At 42.3% G+C, this 16,108-nt stretch overlaps 2 protein-coding genes across 2 annotated transcripts; both read right to left on the bottom strand.

Moving 5' to 3' along the window:
* Positions 1 to 767: 767 nt before the first annotated feature.
* Positions 768 to 9,838, bottom strand: LOC135464338 (N-acetylneuraminate 9-O-acetyltransferase-like). The gene is made up of 6 exons (XM_064741765.1): positions 9,771 to 9,838; positions 7,879 to 7,972; positions 6,295 to 6,403; positions 4,434 to 4,585; positions 3,168 to 3,232; positions 768 to 1,251 (listed from the first exon to the last, which is right to left on the bottom strand). Exons 1-6 carry the CDS (start codon positions 9,814 to 9,816, stop codon positions 1,199 to 1,201), a joined length of 519 nt encoding a protein of 172 aa, XP_064597835.1. The 5' UTR covers positions 9,817 to 9,838; the 3' UTR covers positions 768 to 1,198.
* A 1,597-nt stretch (positions 9,839 to 11,435) lies between these two features.
* On the bottom strand, positions 11,436 to 15,537 carry LOC135464367 (uncharacterized). The gene is made up of 4 exons (XM_064741792.1): positions 15,506 to 15,537; positions 13,000 to 13,144; positions 12,442 to 12,634; positions 11,436 to 11,708 (listed from the first exon to the last, which is right to left on the bottom strand). Exons 1-4 carry the CDS (start codon positions 15,534 to 15,536, stop codon positions 11,436 to 11,438), a joined length of 642 nt encoding a protein of 213 aa, XP_064597862.1. The 5' UTR covers position 15,537.
* Between the last annotated feature and the right edge of the window lie 571 nt (positions 15,538 to 16,108).

The following is a 16,108-nucleotide window of genomic DNA, read 5'->3' as shown; positions in this document are numbered from 1 at the left end:
AGAGCTTAAAAATCCCAAAACACTCGCAACACAATCACGAGTTCACGACGCATGCGTGTGAATGAGAACGAGTGATTATGGCTGAATGCCAAGTCGGCAATATCGCAGTATAATCATGCCCACCAAATAAACACTATATGGTCATGCTCACATGGATCTTTCTTGGCGTTAGAGGAACCCCATTCCTAACCTAGTCATAATTTCTACATTTTAATGAGAGGAGCTCACTATTATATTAATTGTCAGACGGCAATGTTTTACCTCGGATGTGTTGTTTACACAGGAGACTCCATGGGGACCATACAACTGAACTGCATCAAGTTGTTCGTCGATTTCGAGATTTTCGAATGCTGTAAATTTCTCTGTTGTCGAGATAGACTGAGGTTCCGTGGCGGTTTGATAACACGGAGCCAAGAGAAAGCGGTATGTGAAAACGGTACCTGGCCAAGTAAAACTGTCTCTGGCCGACAGAAACGATTCCTGGCCTGCGGAAACGGTTTCGAATAAAAGGGAACGGTCTGAAATAAACAGAGAAGGCCCCTGGCAGATAGAAACAAACCCAAGCCACAGGAAGCGGTCCCTCCCCCTAGTGAAGTGTCCTAAGGCCCCTCCCCAACAGCAACCTCCCAGGCTAACAAAAACTTCCCATGGCCAACAGAAACCTTCCATGGCCAACAGAAACACTGCAAAGGTCAACAAAGACATAAACTGCGTTGTGGAAATAAGTTTATTAAATAAATTTAACACAGCAGCACAACTTCCTTTTCGATCAACGTATACATTAAACTCTTAACCACTGATAAAAATTTCAATGTCTAAATTGTACTTTGTATGGGTATTTACTTTTTTAAACTTATTACTTATTGTAAATTGTGAGTAATATATGTACAATAATTCATATAAAAATATGCTTGCATTCATGTAATAATTTATCATTTTATATACAATGGATTTCGCTTTTCTTAACCATCTTATCCTTTTGTTTTGTGCAGCTTTCTCAGAGCTACTGCGATTAGCCAGTTGTTTTGTGTACCTGATTTTGGTGACATGTTTTTCGGGCTACAGGTATCCAAGAGCTGCAGAACGGGTGCTTTGTTTACTGTTCAGAGCATCATAATTTCTATAAATTGTTTCTTTTTCCACTGCCAGCACATTTATAGCTCTGTGTGCTACGTCTTGTTTCAGTTCTTGTGAATCCTTATACACACAGCTCTGCTTTCTCCTGTCCCACCGTAAAACCATCGAGCTTACCTGAGGGCAAATATTAAGGCGTGGGAAATCTTTTTTTCCTACACTTATTACTGTCTATTGTGCTATTATTACATCTCGATAGAGTACATAAGAACAGAAGAAACAAAACGATTCTAATATTAAAACAATTACATAACACCGATTTATTTATTTTATTTCATTTTTGTTTACCATAAAATACCATATTCTCTCTGCAGAATATTTTCCCTATATAAGATAACGGACAGCATTAAAGGATGAAGGAGGGGGAATGCCCTTTGGCAAGCCGCTGACGACCTTTTCCATGTGTAACGTACCGATATAAACTCCATGGATACTCGTTGAGGAATGTACGTATATATGTATGCATGTATATATGCATTCGTGTATGTACGCATGTATGTCTGTGTTCGTGTACGTACGCCTGCATTCGTGTACTTACGCCTGCATTCGTGTAAGTATGCCTGCCGTCGTGTATGTGTGTTTCTATGTGTGTATGTAAGTATGTATGTCTGTGTTCGTGTACTTACGCCTGTATTCGTGTACGTATGCCTGCCGTCGTGTACGTATGCCTGCCGTCGTGTATGTGTGTTTCTATGTGTGTATGTAAGCATGTAGTATGTTTGACTGTAGTGCTCCTTATGTGTGTGTAAAAACTGTATATCGTTATCGGGCGAGTCCATGCCGTCAGAGGTCTGTCTCCACTGAAGCACCATGCCGACAGACAGGACACCACACCCAGTCACATTATACTGGCACTGGTTTCCTTTCCGGTTTCCTTCGTCTAACCTCTCAGTGTTAAGCGCCAAGCGAGGCATCAGCAAGTATTTTTTTTAAATCTTTCTTTGGTTTGACCCGTCCAGGACTTACAAGCTTTGACGTACAATGCCACACTCAAGAATATTTTACTTATACGATGGTGGTCAGTGCTGCGGGACAAAAATAGAGTCGGGAATAAACCTCCAGCCATTTGCAAGTGACTGACGCACTTCCCACATGGAAGGTACAACTATGCAAACCACATTGTGGAACACCAGTGGTCTTCAACGAACATAAGACAGGGCAAACGGCGAAACAAGCGTCTTATTGACACCAACCTCTTGATGACAATAAGCCGTCATTTGTTGAAGACCACTTTTCGTATACCAGTGGTGTGAATAGCTTATATTTCCCCCGCGCAGGCCCTCCAGTCTGCTCTGCCCATATAAATGACGTCCACTGTATTAGTTTAAAAAATCTTGAGCATAGCGTTAAGCAGCTATCAGATAATGTGATCTTGAAGTTAGATGAAAGTAGGGAAGTGGGGTTCTTCTACGATCCAGGGCCAATCCTGGGTCGAGTCACACCTAAGACCTTAAAAGAGGAAGTTGTAACTTCCTTGCCTGGCGTTCAGCGTTAAGGGGATAGTGCAACGACTGGTTGACCCGTATCAGTATAATGGCTCGGGTGAGGCAGCTTCCTTGCCTTCGGTAAGGTGTCTCAGTGAAGGAGCTCTAGATAAAAGAGCGGTGGAAATCCGCCCTGCAACAAGGAGGCACATCACATACACCCTAAGGATTCCTTCATCGTCATGTGGACTGAAAAATTGTTAAGTTCGACGTTAAACCCCAAGCACTCACTCACTCACTCACTCTTGTACAATCGACTTTCAACAGATAATGGCTTTAATATGAATTGTTCAAATGTGGAAATAAGCGAGTGGCCACCATCCTAAATGAATCAATCGACACACCAAATAATCTAAGTAACCTTGCGCACCAAACGTATTTCCCATTCGATCTTATTAGTCCGGCTAGCTATCTGATGCACGAAATAGCGTCCTCTAAACATAACAAGTTTGCACATACGCTGATGTAGTATTTTGACTGGCAGTTGTGGTCGATCACAATATTTTGATTGACAATGCCGATCGGTCACTTGCACAAGAATTCGCTTACCGACTTCCGGTGTATGTTGTGTGGATCTGGAGCACGTGACCCGGATTACCAGAACGAGGATGATGCTGAAACAGTGATCAGAAATATACGCTTCTTATTATATATAATGATTGGACTGCCTTTGGGAGCATGTGGACGTATTTCTCCAGTGTACACCAGCTTTACAATTTATTTACTTGATTGGTATTTTACTCCGCACTAAAGAATATTTCACTTATAAAATGGCGGCCAGCATTATGGTGGGAGGAAACTGGGCAGAGCCCGGGGGGAAACCCCGTCTATCCACAGGCTGCTGGAAGCCAGCTTTGAAAGCAAAGTCACCGAATAATACAATCCCAGTTATTTCGGAAGGCGGATGGAAACATACATAAACGGCCACAGCCGTTTCGCTCTAACGCCATCAATCAAATTATAATGTGTAATTCTTACGAGACCATGTAGTGCACCATGTTAGAAAACACGACACCAGAAACACTATGCCGCGTGCCTCCCCTCCCAACGCTCTTATCGCTAAAATGGAAAACAGTCCGAGTAACATCAGTCGAAACAGCTGCGCTCTGGGGTTATAAAAATAATAGCGAGTTATTGCTTAAAGCTCATAACATGTGGGCGCTTTCGATTTTCTTAGTGAGCGGGATTTTGCTATTTTTGTCGATTTTGTCTGGTGTTCTTTTCTTTTAACGTATGACATTTAGCAGGTGTACGTGTGGATACCACTTACTCCGTAAAGTATCTCCTTAATATATACTCACACTTGAATCAAACATTTTGTAATCAATGAAACTTAAAATCTAGTCATCCACCGTGAGCATACCTTCCCCATTTCTGTCATTTACCTTGGGTGACCATGGAAATGGAACTCTTTAAGACAACCGGAGACGTGGAAAACCATGGAAAAGGGCTATCAGACTCATCTAGACAGCAAAACAGTGACGACTGTTAGATGGGATAACCAAGGAGTTGGACGATCAGATTCACCCAGACAGCAGGACAATGATGACTGTCAGATGGGGATAACCATGGAATTGGACTATCAGACCCACCCAGGTAGCAGGACAGTGATGGACTGTCAGATGGGGGTAACCATGGAATTGGACTATCAGAATCGCCCAGACAGCAGTACAGTGATGACTGTCAGAAGGGGAAAACCATGAAATCAGACTCACCCAGACAGCAGAACAGTGACAACTATCACACTCGCCCAAACAGCATAACGGTGATGACTGTCAGGTGGGGATAACCATGGAATTGGACTATCAGACTCACCCAGACAGCAAAACAGTGACGATTGCTGGCGGAGGGAGACGTTTGGCTGTGGTTACGTAAACAGACTGGACGACATCCGGGGATGTGCAGCAGGTGCCATCCGCAAAATTCATATGACGGTTGCAATACCAGTTCAAAAACAACTGCACTTTCTACAAAGATAAAATATAAAAAAATATTATAAATTTGTGAATTTCCCAGCCAAAACAGCTTGTGACGGGGCAAATATGTGTGAAAGTCAAACACCTTTTCAGGGAGAGTTCTATCCCTTGGCCGAAGTTTCTGTATAACCAAGAAACCTTTTCCACCCCAACAGCTTGCTCTGATCAGAAAGACATTTCTAAAACAGAGGAATCTTCCCATCTTGCCATGGGACAAGGGAGATTTGAAACTTGATATTTTTCTATTTTCAGAAGCTGGTCCTCGAAAAAAAAAAAAACAATTCATTCAGAGAATACCGGTAGATCGCATGATGATATGTTCAAACATTGATCTCTAAACCAAAACAGAGTAGAATGATTGACACTGGTATACGCAGATGGTATTCTCTGATTAGGCAGTACTACGATCTTGCCATTAAATCAACCAGACAGGCCGAAATGATGATAATGTCACCACTATAGCTGTCCATCATATGAGTGAGGATTGCAGAGCAGTGACTTCGAATGTTATGGAGTTGTAAATCATTGCGGTGGTAAAAGATACTGTTGAGAGTCCGTACACACATTTACCACGAGAGTCCGTGCACAAATTTTCCACGAGAGTCCGTACACACATTTACCACGAGAGTCCGTGCACACATTTACCACGAGAGGCCGTGCACACATTTACCACGAGAGTCTGTGCACACATTTACCACGAGAGGCCGTGCACACATTTACCACGAGAGGCCGTGCACACATTTACCACGAGAGGCCGTGCACACATTTACCACAGAAGTCTTTGCTATGCAAATCACCAACTGAATTTGGCAAGCCATGCACTATGGATTGCAACTCTAATGGCTGAGGGAAGGTTACGATATGACGTAAAAAAAAAACAATCCTTGGTCTGCAATAAGCAACTATTGTACTATGGATGGCCACTGGTGGCTACTGCAACCCCTGTGATTGGCCAAAGACTTTAAGCAAACTGGACACCGACAGCATCTCATACCTTCTCTCACAGTACCTCTTCTCACTTCGCACTGGTGAACTAAAAAACAAATGAATAACTATGGCTTTGATCATGTTTTCGCCGAATCGTGGCAAGAACATGTTTCAACTAGGACGCAGTGAATGATTTTCGATACCCTAATGAGAGTATCTAAAATCAAATCAAAGCAAATAGACGGATTAATATTGGAAGGAACCAAACCTCCGATAAAACTGGAAAAAGTTTACATGAGAGCTTACAGCTCAACTATAATCAGTTCCTCTGTTTCGTAAGGTCCTAAGAGCTCCTGTATATGAACTATCGTCCCGATTCAGCTGGAGCTGTACTCCAGCCTTCATGCATATGTTGGTCAATGATCAAGTCGCACAGCCATCAGCAACTGGGACCAACTCAGTACGACCATGCAGAGGAGTCGAGTAACGTCCTAAGCTCTCGTGTATGCGGAGTTTAAGGCCCTCGTCTATGCGGAGTTTAAAGCTCTCGTGTATGCCGGGTTTAAAGCTCTCGTGCATGCCAAGCTTTAGAATGTCTTAAAATCCCGACTAACACTGATGGTGTTTGTTTTCGTCGAATCCAGGCGGACACCGACTGTTCATTATCATGTATTTTGTGGGGGGGGGGGGGGGGGGGAATGTGGGCCTTCACTAATATATTCAAAGTTCAATTCATTATAGTGGCATGGATGTTAGCGACTTGGTAGACTTACATAGTGTATTACGCGGGGACCATAATGCAATCCTCCGGCATCACTGTCGTTGGGAAATCGAAGCGCCACCTTCCTGGCAGACTGCCAGATCTTCACGGGAGTTGGGGAACTGAAAATCGAAATATTTGATACATACGTATGTGGATTGTTCAGTCACATGACCACGAGGAATCATTTGGTGTGGGTATATAAATAGCCCTCTACCGCCACTGAAGTATCATGCCAGAGACACCAAACAGGAAACCTCGTCCAGTTACATTATACCGTCACCAAGCCAACCAGTCCTGTTTCCTTGGTCTAATTTCAGTGCTGAGTGCCAATTCAAGCAGCAACAAGTACAACAGTAAAGTATTTTTTTGATATGAGCAGACCCGGGTTTGATCCGAGATCTGCCGACTTCCAGGTGGAGATTCTAACCACTAGGCCACCGAAGCTGTTCAGAACATGATATCATGACAGCATAATTAACATGCATCTGATTTACAGGACACCGGAGCTACATGAAGATTGCCGTTATGGGGAAAAACAACTGTAGCTGTGGTAAGACTGTGCGTCTCTTAAGCTACTCTAATAGGCAGGCAAACTCATTCAACTCTGCACTGGCCTATTGAAGAGCTCATTCGTCCATAGTGTATCTGATTCATCATTCAACATGACAATCGTCCATTCGTGATCTGATTCGTCCATTCAGTAGCTGATTCATCGATTCAACTTTACAATCGTCTATTCCAGATCTGATTCGTCCATTCAGTATCGGAATCATCCATTCAACATTGCGATCGTCCATTCAGTATCGGAATCATCCATTCAACAATACAATCACCCTATCCTGATCTGATTCGTCCATTCAGTATTTGATTCATCCATTCAGTAGCTGAGTCATCCATTCAAGATTACAATCGTCCATTCAGTATCGGAATCATCCATTTAACAATACAATCGCGCACTCCAGATCTGATCCGTCCATTCGTTATCTGATTCATCCAATCTTAATAGCTCTTAAGCTACTCTAATAATCAGACAAACTCATTCAACTCCGAACTGGCCTATTAAAGATCTGATTCGTCCATACGGCATCTGATTAATCATTCAACATTGTAATCGTCCATTCAGTATCGGAATCATCCATTCAACATTACATTCGCCCATTCAGTATCTGATTCGACCTTTCAGTATCTGAATCATCCATTTAACATTATAACCTTCCATGCCATAACTCATTTGCCCATTCGGTATCTCATTCGTCCATTAAACATTGCAATCGTCCATTCAAGATTTGATTCGTCCATGCAATATTTGATTCATCCATTCAGATTCACAACTGTCCATTCAATATATCATTGGTCCATTCAGTACTTTGCAAACAAATCGAGTAACTATCAGTTGAATTCATCCTTTAAGCAGACGTTCCTTTTTACACATTCTTTCATTCACTCAGTCGTTCCTCAGCTAAACGATTGATTAATAATTCAAACACTTGTTATCTAGTCAAAAGCATAACAGTAGACATCTTAGGTATACTGAACACAAGCACGTCTGTGAAATACAATTCTACAACCAAGTACATACTGAATGTCCACCTACAGCAATTTGACGGCCATTTTATTGTAGGCATCAATTCGCCTGGGACCTTTTATATCTATGTTCGCGTCGTCCATTTTCCGTTTATCTGTTGGATCTGAAAAATTTAAGCAAAACTAATGAACCCATCATTCTGAACGACCTGTTGCGATGTTCGGTTCTCGAGTCGTCTTTCAAATCCCTAAAATCCCGCCGAATTAATAAAAATATTTAGATTAGTTCATGCCTGTAAGAACTATGAGTAACTGTAACTTTACACAATATTTAGGCGTTTCCATGTAGCAGATATATTCCACAACGACTAGCATATATATTTAGCATGCTAGTGCGTAGATTAATGAGACCAAAGTTCAAAGTAAACATCGAGTCAGATGACCTCCAAACTCACTGGATGACTGACTGTGGACAGGACAGCACAGCATCTAGGGCCAGCCAACAATACTTATTTACTTATTCATTTGATTACGTTTTACGCCGCAATCAAGAATATTTCACTTATAAGGCGGCGGCAATTATGGTGGGAGGAAACCAGGCAGAACCCAGGGGAAATCCACGACCATCCGCAGGTTGCTGGAATACCTTCCCACGCATGGCCGAAGAGAAAGCCAGCACGTGCTGGACTTGAGCTCACACCAACCGCATTGGTGGGAGGTTCCTGCAGGGTAACCACTGCCCTCGGTCACGGAGGACACCTGTCAACAATAAATCTTAGGCATAATAGGGGAGTTCCAATCGAACTCTTTTATCGATTAAGGTAGAAAAAGTCCAACTGTATCAGGTGACCTGTCAAAAATGATACACTACGTTTGATCACATTTACTTTAGCATGGGCGTCCGAAAAAGTGAAACAAAAAAACTTATTTAGACTAGACGAATAAAAGAGAAAATTGAGTATTTGAACGTTTGCAAACTTGAGAAGTTTCTAAAGGAAAGAGATGTCATCTATGCCTCTGGAACATGGCGAGACATATGATCAGTAAATTAATGTCAACAAGGGTTGCCTAGCATGTCACATGACACCGTAAAACTGTTTTTACCTTTGACGGCAAAAGAATTCCAACTCGAAACTCCTCTGTTGAATCTACAATTACATTTACAATTTGTGAATCCGTTACAACCACTTGGAAAAGACTTTTTCGTTCAGGCCTCAATGCAGTGGTTGGAACAAATTTGTCAATACAGTGAATTGTGAAGGAATGTGAGAGAAAGAAAATGTAGTGCAGTGTAATTGGTTGGGTGTGTGATCAAGGGTTAATTGTTTTTGTTTTCTGAAACACTATGTGTATGGTTTGCCAGCGTTTTGCATTCTCCTTACCGAGAAGGACAGTATTACATATTCAATAAATGCGCGCTGTGTACCGGTACCAAAATTAGAGAGAGTGAGTGAGTGCTTAGGGTTTAACGTAACAATTTACCTTAATTTACGTAACAACATATGACAATAACAGTCATATGTCAATGAAGGAGTCCTTAGGGTGCATGTAATGTGCCTCCTTTTTGAAGGACGGATTTCTACTGATCTTTTATCTAGTGCTGCTTCAATGAGACGACTTACCGAAGGCACGTAAGAAGCACCACCCGAGCTATTATACTGATACGGGTCAATTAGTCGTTGCACTTCCCCGTAACGGTGAACGCCAAGCGAGGAAACTAGGAATTCCTCTTAAAGTTTTAGGTGGGACTCGACCCAGGATTGATACTGGATCTCCCGCCCCCCCCCCCCCCCCTTCCCCCCGAAGTGGACACTCTACCAACTGAGCCATCGCGGGCGGCCATTGAAATTAGACCGTGCCAACGTTGCAAATGGGCACTACACTGGTGATATAAGTTCTGAAATAATAAACAAGGCTTGTTGGTGCTTAATACCGTGGATCGGTGTATTTTCGCGAACTTACCTTGAAGCATCCACAGAATATCAGTTGTTGATGTCACCGCCTTCATATGAGGCAAAATGGCGGTCAGGTTTGCTGAATACAGACACAGAGATATAGATAAGGTCTCAAAGCTATGGTTGAATACCATATAATCAGTGTTTTAATGATAAAATGAATGGTAAGTGGTGATGACATGAGCGAAGAACTGATACATCGTTTCATGTTTTGACAGGACGATATAAATGACATTCAACTTTCATTGCATAGTTTTTTGCTTATCCTTAGATTATTATTTTTATTATTTGATTGGTGTTTTACGCCGTACTCAAGAATATTTCATTTATACGACGGCCGCCAGCATTATTCTGGGTGGAAACCAGGCAGAGCCCGGCGGAAAACCCACGACCATCCGCAGGTTGCTGGCAGACTTTCCCATGTACGACCGGAGAGGCAGCCAGCATGAGCTGGACTTGAACTCACAGCAGCCGCATTGGTGAGAGACTCCTGGGTCATTACGCTGCGCTAGAGCGTTGATCAACTGAGCCACAAAGGCCCTTGTTTACCTTTAGAGTTTTACCAACATAATCGTAAACACTTCAATGCGTCATCTAGGTCATGAACACTTCTTTTCTACGACGGCGGCCGTGATTACGGTGGGAGGAAACCGGACCATGCCCGAGGCAAACTCACGACCATCCACGGTTTTATCTAGAAGCAACCACAACATGTGGCATTATCCGTGCGACCACGCTGACCAAGAGCCAATTTTCCACAACAACAGAAACCAGAATTTAGATCCCCGAAACAAAAAATGCTTCCACCCAACAACATTTCCAAGAATTAAGAAAAACACTTATCAAACTCGTTATTATTCATCATGTAGATGTTCAGATAATATAAATTAAAGACATACACAAAGTTTTAGGGAAACTGGTGAAATACTTTAGCAGCAGTTGTGTCTATGTGAAAATTAGGTTTAAAGTCGCACTTAACAATTTTTCAGTCATATGACGACAATATATGTAATAGAGGACCCAGCGTGTAATACGAGAAATCACTGTCGCACTTACCTTTGAAATTTTTGGAAGATACCCTGAAAGATCCTCCGTATACAAGATCCCACTGTAAAGCGAAAAATACGACACACTAGCCCTTGTTCGACATATAAAACCGCCACGATATGGCTGATATATTACCGATGTGGCTGATATACTGCCAACACATTGCCCAAGCGGCTGATATATTGTCCATGTAGCCGATATATTGCCTATGTGGCCGATATGTTGTTTGTGTACACACGTGGTGAAGTATTTTTCAAAATATGAAGGTGGTCAAGTCTATGAATGAAATCAGAATGGCCGGCGTAAACCATCGAACTTTGGTAAGTTACTGATGATTTTTCACACATACAAGCAGAGAGGGCGAGGTATGCGTGTTCGGGAAGGTGGGGTCTACAAATTCTCTTTCCAAGGTCATGTTAGAACCCCACCTCCTGAGGTAGATGACATATATAAGCCCCTATTAATTTAAAGCTGTGATAGAACTAGCGGGATTTGAATACATGATAGTCGCATCTACCGTCTGATCCAGCGAGGCCACTCTTTTATAACTTTTTTTGATTTATTTATTTGATTGGTGGACAGCATAATGGTTGGAGGAAACCGGGCAGAGCCCAGGGGAAATCCACTACAGGTAGGTGATAGACCTTCTCACGTTCGGTCGGAGAGGGAGCCAGCGACCGCACTGGTGAGAGGCTCCTGGGTCATTGCATCGCCCTGGCCCGCTAACCACCTCGGCCATGGAGCCCCTGCTTTTGTAAAGTAAGTCCAGGTTTAAATTCCTGCTCACCAGCGCATGTCCTTGTATGATGACACGAGGTCTCAATATGGAAGGACTTTCTTCCCACGAGATGTAATCGTTACTTATTTCCACATCCATTTTCCCTCGAAACCGCAAAAACTGCAAGAAGACATAATATTTCGGCTACAGGACGCAACTCTTAGAGACAGGCTTTGGTGGTTACATGGTTGTGAAGTATTTTTTCATCTGTTCCTCAGCACATCAATATAGGTTTACACCTCTCATTACCATTACTAGATTACACTTGTCCTTTAATAGGACGGTAACACAAACAACATATTAATGTATGTACCGGTATATTACACTTAACACAACTTACTCGATCTAAACACTAGAATATCTATGCAATGAATAAGTATGCACGTCATTCACTCTTACCACCGGGATATCACAACTAACAGACTTCACTCGCCCTTACCACCGGGATATCACAACTAACAGACTTCATTCGCCCTTACCACCAGAATATCAGGACTGACAGACTTTATTCGCTCTTACCACCGGGGTATCACAACCAGACTTTCTCTTCCCTTACCACGACGTATAACGACCAACAGACTTTACTCGCTCTTACCACTGGGTATCACAACCAGACATCCTCCTCTCTTACCACGATGGTATCACAACGAACAGACTTTATTCGCTTGAAAAAACCCCAAACTATTCTTCCTTTCCACGAGGGTAAAACAACCCAGATTTTATTCGCCCTTACCACGAGGCTAACACAACCACCAGACTTTACTACTGAATCCCTTCTGGGTATCATAACCATTAAACTTTGTTCGCTCTTGCCACCAGGGTAATACAGCCAACAGAGTTTACTCGCCCTTACCACGAGGGTATCAATATCTGGGTTGTAATAATGGAAGTCAGAGTGCCTCATGGGTATTGGTATGTGCCAATCCGCCTTGCCCAGGAATTTCGTCAGGCCCACGAAAAGGTTCCTCATCCTCGAGTCCCCTACCACGGCTATACTGTTCACACCAAATCTCTTGGAGATTTTCCGCATACATTTCTGGGCGTCGCTGGAAAGACATGTATTAACCGTGAAAAGAGCATGGCGAACCGAGGAAAAATTCTTATGCCTTTTATGTTGTCCTGCAACGCGCAGATATGTTTCCTTGTCCTGCTTTCAGAGCCATGCCAACATTTTAACCGACGAACCGACAGGTCGACCATCAGAAAGAACCACGCGTTCGAGTAACTTTTCTTTTATGGTCAAGTAGAATCATTAAAATCTTAGACCCGTGTGTTAGTTAAACTGTTTTTGATGTCTCTTAAAACACCGACATCCTTAATTCGACCTGACATAATCGTGTCTTACACCATCAAAACAACTATTTGGTTCCGGAAAAAAAGAACCAATTTTTGCTACAGTGACGATCCTTACCTGTGTGTGTAGTTATGTAGTTTACAGCCCTTGGTGACAAACCAAGGGTTCTCTGATCGTGCCAAACGAGCATCAGATAGGATCCGGTCGCACATCTTCAGCTGGGTTGTGCGGTTAAAACTCCCCAAAATCACCACGTTCTCAACTGTTAAACACACTTCAACGTTTAACTTTATCAAAATTGTCAACTTGCAAAACATTGATTAACGCGAAGAGAGACAGAGAACTGACAAATGGGAAGAGAGACAAAGGGACTGACAAACATTAATATTATGTTCTGAGTTGATTAGAAATCCTAGATAACAAAAAAAAAACAATCCACAGTTACGTATCAATTTTTTGTGTCTAGACTTCAAATGTTTTACAAGCAAAAATACCAGGTCAGCGGTATTCACGGTTATAAGACTTTACCGATTTCAAAGCAAGAACAAAACCAGATATGAGTGTATGTTTACAATATTGTCTGCTGTTTCATGAAAACACCATAATGCTGGACGCCGTCGTACAAGTGACTCCAATAAATAACTAAATAAGTTTCTCACACACAAAAAAAATCAGAATCAACGACCTGATTTGGCCTAAAATAAGAGGAAGCAGATCAAATGATGCTCAGATTGATAAAGATGATTTTGTTAGAATTACCACAAACCTTAGTTAATAGCTAGTTACAAGACAAATCTACAAACAAGTTCCGGTACTATGAAAAGCGATAACGAAAAGTTCAGACAGAAAATCGAAAACAGAATTAATGCGAAGATTGGAGTTAAAGCGTCTATTATACTGAACTCCGAAGAAAAAAAAACGCTGCAATTAAACTTATAGTATAATTACTTTAATTTTACATTTGCGTTTCTGATGGTACTGAACTTCATGCAAGATGGCACGAAATTCAATATGCGCGTCAAGGTTTAATGTGCACGTGAAAGGCCGCCTCTCCGACGCACTAACATAACTGTAGGTCCACGTAGCTTCCAGTGTGAATTCGTTCTTGACCCTATAGTAAAAATGTTAGGCAATATATTCTTTAGAATTTGTAATCTTAACTTCGTAGGTGGTCGTTTCGCACTAAAATTCAACTTTTGTGTTAAAAGAATATGGAGCAGTCGAGATTTTTACCCATTGAAATATATACGTTCAATAAGCTAGTAAATTAGGATTTACTTTTATGACAAAAACCTGGTCAAAATTAAAAACCAATAGTCTGCATATGTGGAACAGGGCACTTACCTAGTCCCGAAAGACTCCAACTCCTTTCCCTATACTGGCCTAGCGTCGTTGGAGTCTCGACGCTAACAGTATTAATTTCATACTCAACGAAGGTCCAGGTCGATTCTCTCTGTTATCTAACAAGTCTCGAGCAAAGAAAAAACACCAACCTGAAGACCTGCTTTCCACACCCACCGCACCGGCACCATGTGTCCCTCCTCGCACTGTGAAGGCTTCCACAGTGCATGCTCGTCGGTCTTCGCTGGCATGTGGTGTAGCTACATGTAGGCCTACACGCATGTCCTCCTTCACTGTATAGCAGTGTGCCGTGGAGCGTGTGTCGTGTAAGCCTTCATGACTGTAATAAATCTATTATAGAGCGAGTGGGGATATATGGTGAACGGTGCTGTGGGCTGCGTAAAGCATAGACTTGTTCCATGACAAAGAGAATCGCCCTGAACCTTCGTTGAGTACGAAATTAATACTGTTACGACTGCTACGACGCTAGGGCAATAACCGACAAGAAAAGGAGTTGGGGTCTTTCAGGGCTTGCAACTTACCACGTAACTAACAGTTAAATTCACTTTAGATTCACATTCTGTAACCATAAATTTGGTTTAAACTTTATCATATATCCTGTGGTAGCACGTTAAACAAGGTAATTCCAATCTGAATGATACTAGCAATGTGTTCTTTTTTCTTTTGGAAGAAATAAACTATAATTTGTAATGGGTTTGAGAGTGTTTAGCTGGCTGAAAGGTTTTACAACCATCGACAACAAAGAAAAAGATCACGTGATCGGGTTCAGGTAGAGCCTTTTGACAGCTGATCTCAGAAGCAGATGGGGCTAGACCATGTAGGCTGAATAACGTACTATCATGCGATTTTACTATAATGGTAACGAGGAAGTCTGGAGGGGGAATAATAAAGGGCAGTTGTAAAGCCTAGGGTGACCCTATTGTTAGTCAATGAGCTCCTTCTCAGAGATTCATTGTAACAAGCTCCTTTCTTCAATGAATCAACTTCACTTTACCACGTGACACCACCCTCGCGTTTTAAATTCTGTAATAAAGTTTATGTTCCTGTACAGTTTTGGTCATCGACATCTTTATCAGAAGTTCACTGTGTAAAGCCGACTTTTCAACTGACTTCATGTCGTTTACAACGTGACCACACAACAACATAAAATTTCCATGTTCCAGTATGGACATCGGAAATCCGAGATACATGTATAATTCAGGGACTCGTGGAAGTTTATCAAACAGGGGAACACTTTGAAAAGAGGAGGAAGCAGACTTACACAGTCCAGACGACGTTAACACATCAGCCATGTATAACAAATAACAACAACACAGCACAGCAACAGTAAGCCTGAGGATTCGCGTTCGACAACAACCGCCCTGGCTGGACTCCATAACTGCACGGACCCAAGATGCACCTAGAGAAGTTACATGTGCCACTGATAGACCCGAGTGCCTGAGTAAGAACTACTGTGATTGGACGAAATAGCCAGGTTTGTAAGATACGATCTGACTGAGTCCAACAATTTGCGGTCAAGCCATGGTGACGGTCTGACTGAGTCCAACAATTTGCGGTCAAGCCATGGTGCTAGTCAAGTGTGACTAGCACCATCTGTACTCGGGGGTCTTCTGCTCATACTTACTCACTGGCAGATAACGCGGGATTTCACGACATTCTCGCGCTCGATTTCTGTGGTAGTTTTTGCTTTGGTCTCTGAGAGAGTGGCTCAGTGACAAACGCCGTCTGGCAAAAGTTTATTAAAATATTCCGTGGTGTGTATGGTACATGCTCGACCATAATGCGGCGTTGTCGTATCTGGAGTTCACGTGTGTGCCCCAAGTGGATGACACAAGATAAACTGGGTGCTGCAAACCTGAGGTTA

This window comes from Liolophura sinensis, chromosome 4 (genome assembly GCF_032854445.1).
Source record: "Liolophura sinensis isolate JHLJ2023 chromosome 4, CUHK_Ljap_v2, whole genome shotgun sequence".
NCBI classification, from domain to species: Eukaryota; Metazoa; Mollusca; class Polyplacophora; order Chitonida; family Chitonidae; genus Liolophura; species Liolophura sinensis.
Note: the sequence above shows the minus strand (reverse complement) of the source record. Positions and strands in the feature narration are given on the sequence as shown.

Excerpts from the sequence above, each read along its gene's own strand:
- LOC135464338 (XM_064741765.1), bottom strand. The coding sequence starts at position 9,816 with ATGAAGGCGGTGACATCAACAACTGATATTCTGTGGATGCTTCAAG. Across the intron at positions 7,973-9,770 it reads TATTCTGTGGATGCTTCAAG|ATCCAACAGATAAACGGAAA; the intron begins GTAAGTTCGCGA and ends TAAATTTTTCAG. Across the intron at positions 6,404-7,878 it reads AAAATGGCCGTCAAATTGCT|TTCCCCAACTCCCGTGAAGA; the intron begins GTAGGTGGACAT and ends TTCGATTTTCAG.
- LOC135464367 (XM_064741792.1), bottom strand. The coding sequence starts at position 15,536 with ATGGCTGATGTGTTAACGTCGTCTGGACTGT. Across the intron at positions 13,145-15,505 it reads GTTAACGTCGTCTGGACTGT|TTGAGAACGTGGTGATTTTG; the intron begins GTAAGTCTGCTT and ends TGTGTTTAACAG. Across the intron at positions 12,635-12,999 it reads CTACATAACTACACACACAG|CGACGCCCAGAAATGTATGC; the intron begins GTAAGGATCGTC and ends ATGTCTTTCCAG.